The sequence below is a fragment of the Netta rufina genome, assembly GCF_964035555.1.
Source record: "Netta rufina genome assembly, chromosome: 25".
In the NCBI taxonomy this organism is placed as follows: domain Eukaryota; kingdom Metazoa; phylum Chordata; class Aves; order Anseriformes; family Anatidae; genus Netta; species Netta rufina.
The window spans coordinates 2212055-2225172 of record NC_140149.1 but is presented as its reverse complement, the minus strand read 5'-3'; the positions used below and the strand labels follow the sequence as shown (position 1 = coordinate 2225172).

General features: G+C 41.6%; 1 protein-coding gene across 3 annotated transcripts in view; it reads right to left on the bottom strand.

Moving 5' to 3' along the window:
* PRDM10 (PR/SET domain 10) overlaps positions 1 to 13118 on the bottom strand; it is a 44903-nt gene that overhangs the window by 5588 nt on the left and 26197 nt on the right. For all 3 annotated transcript variants that reach the window (XM_084301558.1, XM_084301560.1, XM_084301559.1), the window contains 8 exons: positions 9284 to 9631; positions 7288 to 7443; positions 6098 to 6277; positions 5231 to 5341; positions 3910 to 4110; positions 3180 to 3323; positions 1991 to 2161; positions 631 to 771 (listed from right to left, as the gene is read on the bottom strand). In XM_084301558.1, coding sequence (XP_084157684.1) covers positions 631 to 771; positions 1991 to 2161; positions 3180 to 3323; positions 3910 to 4110; positions 5231 to 5341; positions 6098 to 6277; positions 7288 to 7443; positions 9284 to 9631 — 1452 coding nt within the window. The remainder of the gene's footprint in view (positions 1 to 630; positions 772 to 1990; positions 2162 to 3179; positions 3324 to 3909; positions 4111 to 5230; positions 5342 to 6097; positions 6278 to 7287; positions 7444 to 9283; positions 9632 to 13118) is intronic.

The window sequence follows — 13118 nt, the reverse complement described above, 5'->3', positions numbered from 1 at the left end:
CAAAGGATACATGGGACCCAAGGGAATGGCACAAAGCTGCATCAGGGGGGTTCAGATAGAATACTGGGGAAGAGTTCTTCACTGAGGGTGGTCAGGCACTGGGACAGGCTCCCCTGGAAGTGGTCTCAGCACCAAGCCCGCTGCAGCTCAAGAAGCATTTTGGCAATGCTGTCATACATATGCTTTAATTTCTAGGTAGCCCTGCATGGAGCCATGAGTTGGATTCAGTGATTCTTGTGGGTCACTTCCAACTCAGGATATTCTATGATTCTGCAGTAGCAAGTCTGATAGAGGATGGAAGCCAGAGGCTTTAAACTATCCCAGAAGATATTCAATACCAATATATTCAAATATTAGAAGAACACCACTTTTCATTTACATCTTCCAATTGGCTAACTTTATTCAACCACAAATAACTGTAAACTTGTCCATTTCTAGCCGTTTATCTCTACCACGTATACGCTCTAAAAACATAACAAATAGCCCTATGAACATTTGGGAACCACCTGATGATCTCAAAGATGCTCAAGTGGCACTCATTTCATGTGTGGTCCTTTAATTGACATACAAAAGACTCTGTCCTGCATCACAGTATGGAATATACCAGCTGCACAGAGAAGAGTGGAATACCTGCGACGATGGCTGAGTTGCTGATGATGGCTCTGTGACCTGGATGTGCTGCACCTGGATGGCATGCTGCGTGTACGTCTGGGGGTCATGAAGCTGCCCAACATCTACTGTGGAGTGCTGGGACTGGTGAGGTGAGGTAGCCTAGACAGAAAATCAAAGCAGAGGTGTGTATTTTGCATTCTTTGCAGAAGCAGCCATATAAACTTCTGTGACAAGATCTGGAGCAATAAAGTATTTATTGCACTCCTGTGAGACAGAAAAACACACTTAACAGATGCAGTTGCACTGAGGTGGTCACAACCTGGTGGTATCAACAGAAAGGACTTGCCTACGGTCATACAAGTCGTCTGTGGCAGAGGCTAGATGTGAGTCAAAGGGTCTGAAAAACTGGATTAGTATCACAACCACGGGACCATCCCTCTTTGTAAGTATCTGTCCATATAGTACGCGCATACTCAAGAACTGCATGTCTTGTACTGTAGTTTGACATAGCTGTGCCTCAGGACAAAGTGCTTAGTCTTACTAATTAAAAGCTTTTTGGAGCAACACCTGTTAATAATGATTAATTTAATTACAAGTCTCAGATCTTGATAAATCTAGTATCAGCTGCAGGAATTTGTGCTCCTGTATTGTATTTGTGCTCTTATGTTGTCAAAACAGCCATGGTCTACGTTAACTGGGGCCATAGTTTAGGCCTTTATCAACCAAATTCATAATTAAATTGGTAATAACTATGTCAGAGAACACTGAATTTCAGATTCAAATACAAAGACATGGTAGTTTCAGCTTCATCCAGTACCTACTGGATTTGAATACTGTGGTGATTTCTTATAGTTGCCTGAATATAAATTTTCCTCAGCTCACTTTTCCTAGCTACACTCTGTTTTTATTTTTAGGAGGCTGTTGGGCATCACAGAGAATGAATATTCTAATAGATAATACGAATGAAAAAGCAAATGCTTTCTGTACTTCTAAATTTTGGCTCTGGCTCACTGAGAAAAGGAAGTACAAATTAGTCCTCACAACCACAGAAGCAGGTCACCCACTGACCCAGTTTTCAGTTGCTGGAAAGCCAGCCTAGAGAAGACTCAAGTGAAGTTGCCCAGATAGAACTAAATTAGGACTCTGTTGATAAAGTCTTCATCAAAGTGACCAAGACTGATAGGAACATTTATGCCCAGTACACAATGCTTATGATAGGACCTCTATCCACCACCAAGCAATTTGTCTACACCACTTTATTTTATTTTTTTTAAGTAACTAAGCCTTAACAAACCTCCCAGCAATACAGCCCCCAAAAAGCACAAGCTTGGTATGAGAAGGTCAAAAAGCAGATCAAGTGCCGCAGCTGGTTACTCACCTGGGCCACTTGAACAACCTGCAGCTGGATATGCTGAGGCTGTTGCAAGCCTGTCGTGGACTGAGACACAGGGATGTACTGGATCCGCTGGTAATCTCCCTGGGGAGTTCGATAGTCTGTTGTGAGGGTCTGGGACAGCTCCGTCATCGCTTGCGTCAGTAAATCTGTTGTCTGCACAGGTAGAAAGATTGAAAGAATATCATCTCATATTGTCTTCTGGACTGAATACCTCTGCAGGGCTGTAATTCTTTCACTGCACTGAATATAACACTTATACCAGGGATCTTCTGCTAGTTTTGCTCTACTCTCTAAATGCTACTCAGGATCATCCAGGGTAAACTTAACATACAATAATCGTTAAAAAAAATATTCTGACTTAACATTTTTTGTCTGGGTAACTAAGAGACAACTCTTAATGCAGAATTTTTGTTACCAAATACAGTAGTGCTTCCTCAGACATGCTCCATGTTTCCTTCTCACCTGCCAGGGTGATACTTTTCTTGACAACTGTATTTCTAAAATTTGCAGTAACATTTAATGGGTGAGTCTGCCCACTATCAAGCCAAACAGTCTCTTATCCAATTTCAATCTTTAAATAGGAGTTTTAAATTGTTGCTAATAGGGCTCTTAAAAACTTTGCAGCATCCCAGCATCATTAAAGGACATAAGACTGATTTTCTATTCTCTACTTTCACTTCTGTAGCAGTTGATGCATTAGCAGTGGAGAAATCAACCACTGGAGGTTTACAACACTCAGTACTGCACTGCTCAGAGGATTACAGCAGAATTTTGACTCCTCTGAATGGAGTTTGATCCAGTTCTCTGTCTATCATTGTTTAACACGTCCTTGTGATCATCAGCACCTGAGGAGAACAGCCTCAGTGAAAATCCATGAGATGTGGATTCCTGAGTTAACTGGGCATATGTAAAAGTATTACGTGGAGTCAGCAGCACATTTCTGAAGGGAATGGAGTAGGAAAAAATGCAAATCCCTAGAGCTCTAAAAAGAAGTATATAATTCCCAGATGAGCAAAAATACAGCACAGATTCAAGAACAGAAGTGACCTCAAGTAGTGTCCTAACACATGTTTTTAAATGATGTCTGCCAAGAACACTAAGACTACAACCAGAGGGCTTCTGTCCCATTTGTTTCCCTCCGTTGGCCTGATTTAACATCTTCAATCCTTACCACAACAGTCTCTCCGGTAGTGCTGTCAGTGGTTAGAACGGCAGGAGTGGAGCTGATGACAGCTGTCGCCAGCGGGGCATGTATTGTGTTAGGGAGCTGAGCAAACTCCGGGTGCTTCTTGCGAATGTGCTGTACCATCTTCGTCTACAGAGATGCAAAAGAGCATTAGAAAGGTGGTTGGCCTCTCAGCTTCGGGTCAACTGAAATCTAACAGCCACGTGGACTGCAGGTTTTAGGTTTCCCTCAGTAAAACAGCAGGAAGATTCATTCTACACAATTTTCTGGTCAGGAAAAAGGAAACAAAGATTACAAAACTTCTGTTGATTAGAGCTATCTGATACTGAAACACTGCCTCAAAAGAACCTATAGGCTTTTTTTAACCCCAACATAGCTAAATATTTTGGGGTCACTTCCCCTCCCTCCCCCCCATTTTGTTTCCTTACCCTTCTCCCTTGCAACTAACAAGTGAGTAGTTTCCGAGCTTTTCTGTTCGTGACCACATACTGGCAGCATTTACATTTCTTCTTTCAAGCTCATGTCCTCTATTTATGGAACCTTTTTGCCATAAAGCTAGCAGGCTGCGCCTGCATTGTCAATACACAGCATGAAACCAGCACTGTGGCTCAGAATAAAAGAGCTTTGCTTGCAGACTGACAGATTACAAAGACCAAGGTGAAAGAGCATCGCCAGGGAGAGGCTGTGCTTCGAGGCTAGGAGATGACCCCCGTACCTTACTGCTGTACTGTTTGGAACAATGAGGACAGCAGACCGGAGGGGTGGCTATAGTGCCTGTCAGCTGAGTGTGGGTGCTCAGCATGGGATCTGGCTCTCCTGGGCCTGCAGGGCGCAGCTTCCGGATGCTTGGAGGTAGCTCAGCACCAGGATGATTCTTCAGGATATGTGCTTTGCGTTTGCTGGCACTTTTGTACACCTGCAGGGTGAAAGTTTGGAATGGAAATGGTGTAAGCCCAAGGTCAGCACAGAAAACAGATACCAGCTGTCTTCACCTGGAAGGTTTGCATGTTGCTTTAGACAGTATGCTTAGTTGAAACCCCAAATAATTACAACATCACGCATGGATAGACATACACATTTTAGTGTTTAATCAGCCTATAAAAGCAACTACTTGTGTAGGACGCAGAAGCTATTTGAGAACATGCTGTATGCCAGAACAAAGCATCACAGCAGGACAGGAAGTGAAAGGAAGACCTTTCTAGTTCATTCTTGAAGTGCAAATGTCAGGGAAGCCACTGGTAAAAGTTGTAATTTGTCATGAAGGGTGATGCATCCACTCTTGCATGAAGCATTGAATTGCTCTAATAGCATTCAGTAATTGAAATATTTTTTTATAACAACTTCTTTGGCACAAACCAAATAACATGCTATAGCATTATTTAAAAACTATCTTTTTATTCCCCTTTGAACAAAAGGAAGGAGTCATCACTGAAGCATGTATTAAGGATAAGAACAGTCAGTCAAAATATATTTCCTGGTAAATAAAGGCCCACATACATAAAAAGCAAAAGGCCAGAGAGTAAGAACAGAAACCAAAGTGCAGGAGAAGCTTCGGGCTCTACTGAACACTGGGAATTACTGGCATGTGACTGAGTAAGCTGCTTAAAATAAAAAGGAGTTACAGACTCATTTTTAGAAGTGATATAGAAACCAGAAAAAAACAAAAACAAACAAACAAACAAATAAAAACCACACAACAGTGCTCAGGAATTATAGCTAGGTAGGATACTTAGTCCTGTGTTGCAAAAAGTGATACAAGACTAAGGGCAGGTCACTGCTTGCTGGATCAGAGTATTTACATTTTACCTACTCCAAACACAGCAACCACAGGAGGACAGCAATTTTCTATTAGTATTCAGATGTCTTGGCCTAAGTGCATTTCATCTCAATTTCTTTTGGACAGTGCTTGCAGGAAAGTTGTTTGCAAGCTCTTCAGAAGAGCTGCAAACCCTGCCAGATGTTGCTATGCAGAGATAAATTGCCTGCATAGGGGTCTAGAACTGAGCTACCCTCTGAGGGCTGACTTCCTTACATACCTTATCACAGTACTGACAGAAATAATCTCTGTTGGGTTTGATGATGGGCAACGTGAGCTCTGGCACCTCTTCTATTTTCATGTCTGGATGTCTCTTTGATAAATGATTCACCTTAGGAGAAAGAAACGAAAGAACAAGAGAGCACATTACATCTGGAAGCTAAACAATTGCTCCTTCTCCTAGACATGGATAACTGCCAAACCAAAACTGTAGCGATGTTAGCCAGCAGCACCAGAAGCATTTTCTGTTGCAAGGGTTATTGTGCATTCACAATCAGCTACTGAAGGTAAACATGGCCTTGCTAGATCTCATTTACAGTCTCTCTCAAACTAAGATGGTAAGGGGTAAAGTAACTTGTCAGAAACCTCACGTAGCTGAGAACAAGGTAATGCAAAGGACCTCTGCTAGGAGATATTACAACCCTCATAAAATATGCAGCAAGACATTGCAAACATCCTGCCACAGTGGCGATTGCAGGGCTTGGCCAGCAGAGGCCCCACTCGAGAAGGAGGAAAGGACAGGGAAGACCATCATGAAAGCTGAGAGGCAGTTAAGGCTGAGCTATGCAATACATTAATCACATATTCTGTTAAATGCATTACAAATCAATCAACATTACACAGTGCTGAGATATGGTGGTGACAAGCTGACATACAAGACAGGCAATGAAATACACAAATGCACACATTTGCTGAGGAGGGAAGATGTACAGGTTTAAAGAAGATGCAGAATCCCAAACCAGCTACAGAATTATCCCCGTTTCACAGCATCCTCATGTCCCAGCCATTGGAATTACACCTTTATTCCTCAACTATTCAGATGTGAGTACAGAATTTGTGAGAGAAGCTAGAGCACATGGACACTCACCAACATTCCCCTCCGGCGGAAACCCATCATACACAGTCGGCACTTGAACATGAAGCTTTCATAGTCAGTGGAAGCTATGCGAGGCTTGAAAGTTTTGGAGCGGCTGATTCGGTCAGCTTTCTTGGCCTCCCTTTCTGGGTTGTGCATCCTCTGCATGTGCTCTCGCAGTTTGTCTTTCCTCTAAGGGAAGACCAATCACAGGGAATAAATAACAGTAGTAACAGCACTTACTGCTTACTGCTACAAGCAGGAGTTAGGATGTAAGCTGTTCAGACCTCTCTTTGGCTTCTCCTCTCCAGGGCTGCTGATAGAGCTGCATGCCCTGGACAGCACAGCAGGAACCCTTTGGGGCTTACGTTTATCACTGAAAAGAAGCTGAGGTTGCTCAGCCACAAAAGCAGAAGCCAAGCTAATGCTAACTTAGCGGCTTCAGTAAGAATGAACCCCTCCACTTTGGCTTTTCTCTGAATTAATCTAAAATATTATATTCTAGGTGTAATTCTGTATGCCTAGAAACTTGCATCGCTTAATGCTCTCTGATGATGGATGGCCTCATGCCCCGCAATGGTACTGAGCCTGTCCAGATGTTACCCTGCCTCTCTGGGCACATGCTGTGTCCACAGCTTCTTCTTCACCAAAAGTCCCTTAGTACCTCATGGGAAACTAAGTTAGCAAGAAGAGGCTGCTGCCACCACGGTTTACGTGGCTCAGCCTGCTCCGTCTGTTCTGGAGAGATCTGGAAAGATGTTATGTGCTGGCAAGATGCATTCCATGGACACAGGCACCTCAGCCATGAATATTATTAATCCGTTGATATCAGTAAGTTTTCTTAGCTAACTTGATAGAAGTAATACAACACAAGCACTTGGCAATTGAGCTGTGTAATGAGCCAGTTCTTAATGAGAAGATGAAACTGCCTTTGCTATTAAATTAACTTATTAGAAATAAGATCTGATACATGAGCCACCCTATTAGGGCAGAGCATGCTGGGCTGGATCTTGCCCCTTTTCTATCAGAAAGGTATGTTGTTAATCTCCCACTACACAAAGCAGTGCACATTGCAGGAAAGTCTAGCATGTTTACACATGGGTTTCTTCCACCTCTGAGAGAATGACCTTATCTTTGAAAGGGGGGCAAAGAATGTCATTCTGCACCCGTATCAGGAATGATCCAGTCAAGAGTCATCTCACCTTGAACTGCTTGCCACACGTGGAGCACAGGAAGTCTTTGCGGTCTGAGTGTCGCAACATATGGAGGCGCAGCTTGTCGGGACGGCAGAAAGCCTTGTCACATTCTGTGCACTGATAAATCTTTTCTGAATGGAAACTGCGTACGTGTTTCTTGACCTAGAATTGCAGATCATAGAATAATGAAATTTATTCAAAAAATAAAAATAAAAAAATGCAAGTGTGTGTGGTAACAGGTAACAGTCTCAGACATCCTTACAGAAAAAAGAAAAAAGGATTCTAAGAGTTCTCTAATCTGCTCTGGCTTTAAAAGACGTTGAAGTTGATCAGAGCAGCTGATATCTTAGTGATACTTTCTATAAAGCCATGACATCTCTTATGCATCTGGATAGACTATTTAATTTCCTCAGGACTGATTCTTGAAGGCATCAGCTATTGCACAGTTGAGTACTCAATGGGCAGCAAAAGTCCATGATGTACTGGTTGTACTGAATCATCCTTGAGTTAACATGTTCATATAAGGTTCATTATCTTTACTTCATTTGTAAGAAATCCAAGTGCAGAGACTAATTCCTTTCAGTCAGGAAGAATGAGCTGTCAATTACAATTGGCAAAAAAGCAAACCAAGAGAAAAGCATTTGTAAAGGATTCCTGAATGGCAATTACTTTTGCATACTTTGGGACTACTCTTGACCTCTTGAAGCATCCAGTTTTTTTTTCTTCTTCAATAAAATAACTAATGAGGTTTGACATATGAAATCCAAGCACTATTCAAGAATTGGATTTCCAATGAAATCTTTATTATCTTTTAATGCTGATCGTGCAAGGAACAACTCTGTTGCTCAGAGAAGCATTTAAGAAGTAGGCGGTGATCTATGGTGACTAGACTTAATTATTCATGTAACACCAAATGAAAAATTCATCTTTAAGTTTCAAAACAAGGCCAAATAACTGGAAAAAGCTGTGCAACCTTCAGATTTGGTCAATTTCACAGGAAAGTTTAAGGCGAATTAGGCTGCAGAAAAGCATTTCTGAATCATCAACATTTTTCCTTGTTCAACATTTACAGAAGATGAAGTTTCTTTGCAGTGATGGAATTATATTAGTAAACCACTTTTCCCCATCCTTTCATCTCTAGCCTATCGAACATTTTATCAGTTCCTATTACTTGACATAAACTAGATTTCTACATTTCAATTTAAGTCAAGCAGCTCAGCAAGACATATGGACCTCTTTGTCCATATGAAGTATAACGACCGTGTGCACAGTACATCTCAGGTTTTTTTTTCCTTACCAACCATTAAAATAATATACTTAAATTCTATTGATGGTCTTCTCCAATGGCTCTGCACAATGCTCAAAGTATGTACATTACTCACTACTCCAGCACCACCTCTCCTAAGCATCATGCAGAGAATGGGAAGAATAAACTACCCAGCCTGAGGGGCAAGTCAGGAGGCAGACTGCACTGATCTGCCCTGGCATTTCTGCAAGGTTTTTCAAATAAATTACCCTGGCAAAAACAGTCAAGGGATGAAAAAATATTTGTAACACACAACACCATGTGGTTTTTTGTTTTGTTGTTGTTGTCATTTTTTGATTCAGAGTTTTAACAAAAAGGACAAGGTGTATTTAAGTTGCATCCAGCAAAACACAATTCTTTTTGTGCTCTGGATCTGTGCTGACTAAAGGTAGTTGAGACCTCTTTCTTTAGAGATTTTCAGGGGATAAGGGACTCCAGCAGTACAGAGCGTTCTAATGCATGCTGAAATACCACATCTAATGATTCAGTGGAAAAAGCATTTTAACAGCATAAAACAACATCTAGCAATGCTTGGTCACTCTTCCTAATTTTGGAAGACATGGGCCCCTTTATTTTGTACAGACATGTACAGCACAGACATACTGTACTATACAAAAACAGTACTGAAAAATTCTTAAACAGAGCGGCTTGCATGAAACCCAACGAGAAAGACTTTAAATCAGGATGGCGTCTCACCTGGATAAAATCTGGAAAGCGCTTTTTGCAGGTAGGGCAGGTGAAATATCCATCATTAACGTGGATGGCCACATGATCTTTAAGCAGATCCAAGCGGTCAAAGGACTCAGGACAGAAAATGCAGGAGTATGTTTTCTGGTCCATGTGGAACTTCATGTGGCTCTCAAGAGCACCACTGTTGATGAAGCCCTTGTTGCAGATGTCACAAGTCAAAGGGCAGTTCCCCTCCCGTCCATGAAACCTCAAGTGCTGATCCAGTTTGTCCTTTTCCCGGAATGCCTTCCCACACTGGAGACATTTGAATGGGCGAAAGGATTTCCGGATAAACAGGTGCTGAAGAGCTGCATTCTGAAAGAAACAAAGAGTCCATCAGTGTTTAGTATTATGGACAGAACCCACATACAAATATTTCAAGATAAAATACAGAAGATCAGTGAACTTAAACTTCAGAAAACACTTCTGAGTTAGTCACCACTTCACAGAAGAGGAGGCTGTGATGGACAGAAGTTAAAGGCCATACCTGCAGTTGTGCACCAACTTAGGAGAACACAATGCCAAAGTTCCCTCTTCTGTCCCTCTTTCCTGCTGACTTAGCTAACCTTTGTCTTTAGCATGGCATTCTTCTGTAAAATAAAACTAAATCCCTCACCAAACTACAGACCTTGGCTTGAGAAGAGAGCTGCAGTTCCAGCTCATTTTTCAGGATTGGGCCACGGTTCAGCCACCATCCTATTGCTCTGCCTTTCACGCAGGAGCAGGGCTTATGAAATTTGACAGCCCGTTACAAAATCAGCTTCTGCAGAGATCACCACAGAGATGTGCAGCAGTGGTTTAGCATTGCCTAGAAAACTTCTTGTGGAATATACATTCGAGAGGTGCTGGCCTAAACCTTTTTGCTGTTATTGAAACGACTGACTTCAAAACATTACAGCAGGGGCAGAATGGCAGATTTACAAGCAACAGGTAGGAACTTGTGAGCAGTTTGTACTTCTTTGCCATTTAGTATCTATCACGTGTGAGAGCCCGAAAATGCAGATGATGAAAGAAAAAACACAGTGCTAAATCAAGAGAAAATCCAATAGCTTTTGTTGGCTACTCAAAAGGGTAGTTGATTATACACAGTCAAACTTGAAATTGCTTTTCTTGGTATTGCAAGAGAGTAAGAATATTGTGAATTGAGCATAATGTGAGTTGTGCAAATATCCATTTGAAGATTTAATACACTAGGCTGCTCTTATCTTTCTCTGCACTTTTATACCGTATGCAATTTCGCTTCCCAATCCCTGCTTTGTTTTGGTGTATGCTTTTCTGCAAAATTTAATTATTCCTCTTCACTCCCCCCCCCCACTTTAGATGAATGCAATGGAGCCATTCCAGTCCCAGTATCAGAGCTGTGAACAGCTAGTGATGGACGTGCTGGCTACAGAAATAGGTGAGGGTGTTCTGGGCCTGCATATCAATATTGGATGATAACCTAAGTTGGTAAATTGCAAAGCTTGAAGTAAATCGTATGCCTGGATGCATGAAATATCACAGCAGACTGTCACCCATATGGTATGGAAAAGAGACCACGATACTGCTATTTCTCTGCAAGAAATCTGAGGAGCATTTACTCTTCTGCAAAGATCTACACCCTGTCATTTACTGATGTCTCCTCTGTTCAGATGTTATACACAGGATCTGCAGCATGATAGTTAGAAGAAATAGTGCTAGAATATTGCTGGCACCTATGCTTACACACATTCAGCATTACATACTTCTGCATGAGACACAGTCAAGACTACTGCAAACAGATTTCCCTGGTTTCCTCTCTCCTTTTCTTGTGGGAATGCCTGGGCTGCCATTTGCTGTGTCCCATAAGTCTGCATCAGCAGCTGACACTGAGAAAGTCAAGTTAGGAGCTCCTCTGCTGTGATGAGGAAACAGCTTGGGAATACTGTGAAATGCTGTGCTAGAGATTAAATTAGTGAACCTGAATAATCCTTTTTACCATGTGAACTGCAGAGGTAAACCTATATTTCCATTCCAGGAAAAGGAACATGATTGCAACTGTTTTACTATCAAAGACCAAAAAAATGCAAGCAGTTTCAGACAGGAGAGCTAAATGAACCCTTCCAGCCATCTCCATTTTACAGATGACGAAATGGAGACAATGGGAAACACAGGGGTCTGCTGGAAGTGACACCAGACACGTGCAATATGGAAACCTCCACCTTCAATTTGCAATTAGTTAATATGAAAATGACTAGAAAAATATGAATTGTTATTCAGGTAACAGTTCTGGACATTGGTTGCTTAAAGGACAAATAAGACAACTGATGATGTGGGGGGTCAATCAGGAGACACCACACAGAAGCTGGACAAAACATGGATGGCAATGTTGTTACGTACCATTTGATTAGATACAGCAACAAAAACCACACAATGAAACCAAAAACAAACCTACCTGCAGCTCCAGCTGAGCAGGCAGCATTGAGGGAGAGAAAAATACTTATGTTACACAATGGACTTTAAAACAGAAGCCTTGACTTCTGCAGCAGTCCTGCTTCTGTGGGTCACTATGAGGGCCAGCTCTTCCAGCTAGAGTTTTCTCTCCATTGAGATTTTAGCCTTAGGAAACACTAAACAGATCTTCAAAGTTTACTCTATAGTTAATAACTGCCCAAGAGGAGTTAAAGGGCAAAGATAAAAAGCACAGATAGTCTTGAAGGTGTTTTGTGTCCTTTTATGTTTTCTCAGATTCAGAGTTGATTATAGTGATGTAATGTGTACCGTGGAGCCACAGTGAGAATGAAATGCTTTTAGCAAAAGGGAATAGTTAGGGCAGGATGACAATGAGACAAGGATTAGAAGGGTGGAAAGTTGAGGCATGGGGACTTTTTGAACCTCATCTTACTGATTGTACTCTTCGTTACGCAACCTGTTACATTTCTTCTCTCAGAATGAAGGAAATGACTGTACCTTTCAAATCATATCCCTATCATGCCCGTTGCTTCCTCTGAATAAAGCAGACACCTACATGAAGGACATGTTAGGATCAGGTCCGTGTGTTAAAAAAAAAAAAAAAAAAAAAAAAAGCCATTTGGAAATGCAGGTGTTTCTGAGATCAGCCCGTAAGTACTCTGCATGCTGCCCAGAGCTGAAATTAAAAATACATATATATTCCTTTTGGCTGCAGACAACAACGCAGCTCTATTTTCTTACAGAATTTGGGTAGGCGTATCTCTTTTCAATACTAAGGAAGGACTGCCATACTTAAGGTCAGATCTCTAAGGAAACTCCACAGGCTCTAAAGCAGAGGCTGAAAAATGAACTGATCCTATCAGGACTTGAACCTAGGGCACCAGAGCTCAGTACTTCGAGCTAGAATGAAAGCACTCTCAGAATATTACTGCCTTAAACCTTAGAAAAGCTGAGGAAATTCACAAAGGATCATTATTTCTGAAATTGCAATGCTGCATGAGTCATAAGGAAGAACTAGAGCTACACAGGTCTCCAGATCATAAGCAACAGTCAAGACTTTCTACCTGTTCTTTGGAAATTAATGACATACTACGCTCTTACAAAACCAAGTATTTGCTCTTTTATAATACTATGTTCATGCTATTTTAAGAAGGTGCTGTGAATAGTTGGATAGAATGAGCATGTATAGGGTGCCAGAGCTCGATGTGGTTTTTCATTGATTAAAAAGTAATGCAGCTAGTTTACTGTTATCTCAAACTCTTGTTGCTCAGCCTGATGCAATGAGGAAAGGTGCTATGCAACCACCTATATGCCATTCTGCCAATGCCCCTATCTTGAAACATCTCCAGGACTCTGCTGAACTCAAGCTGCT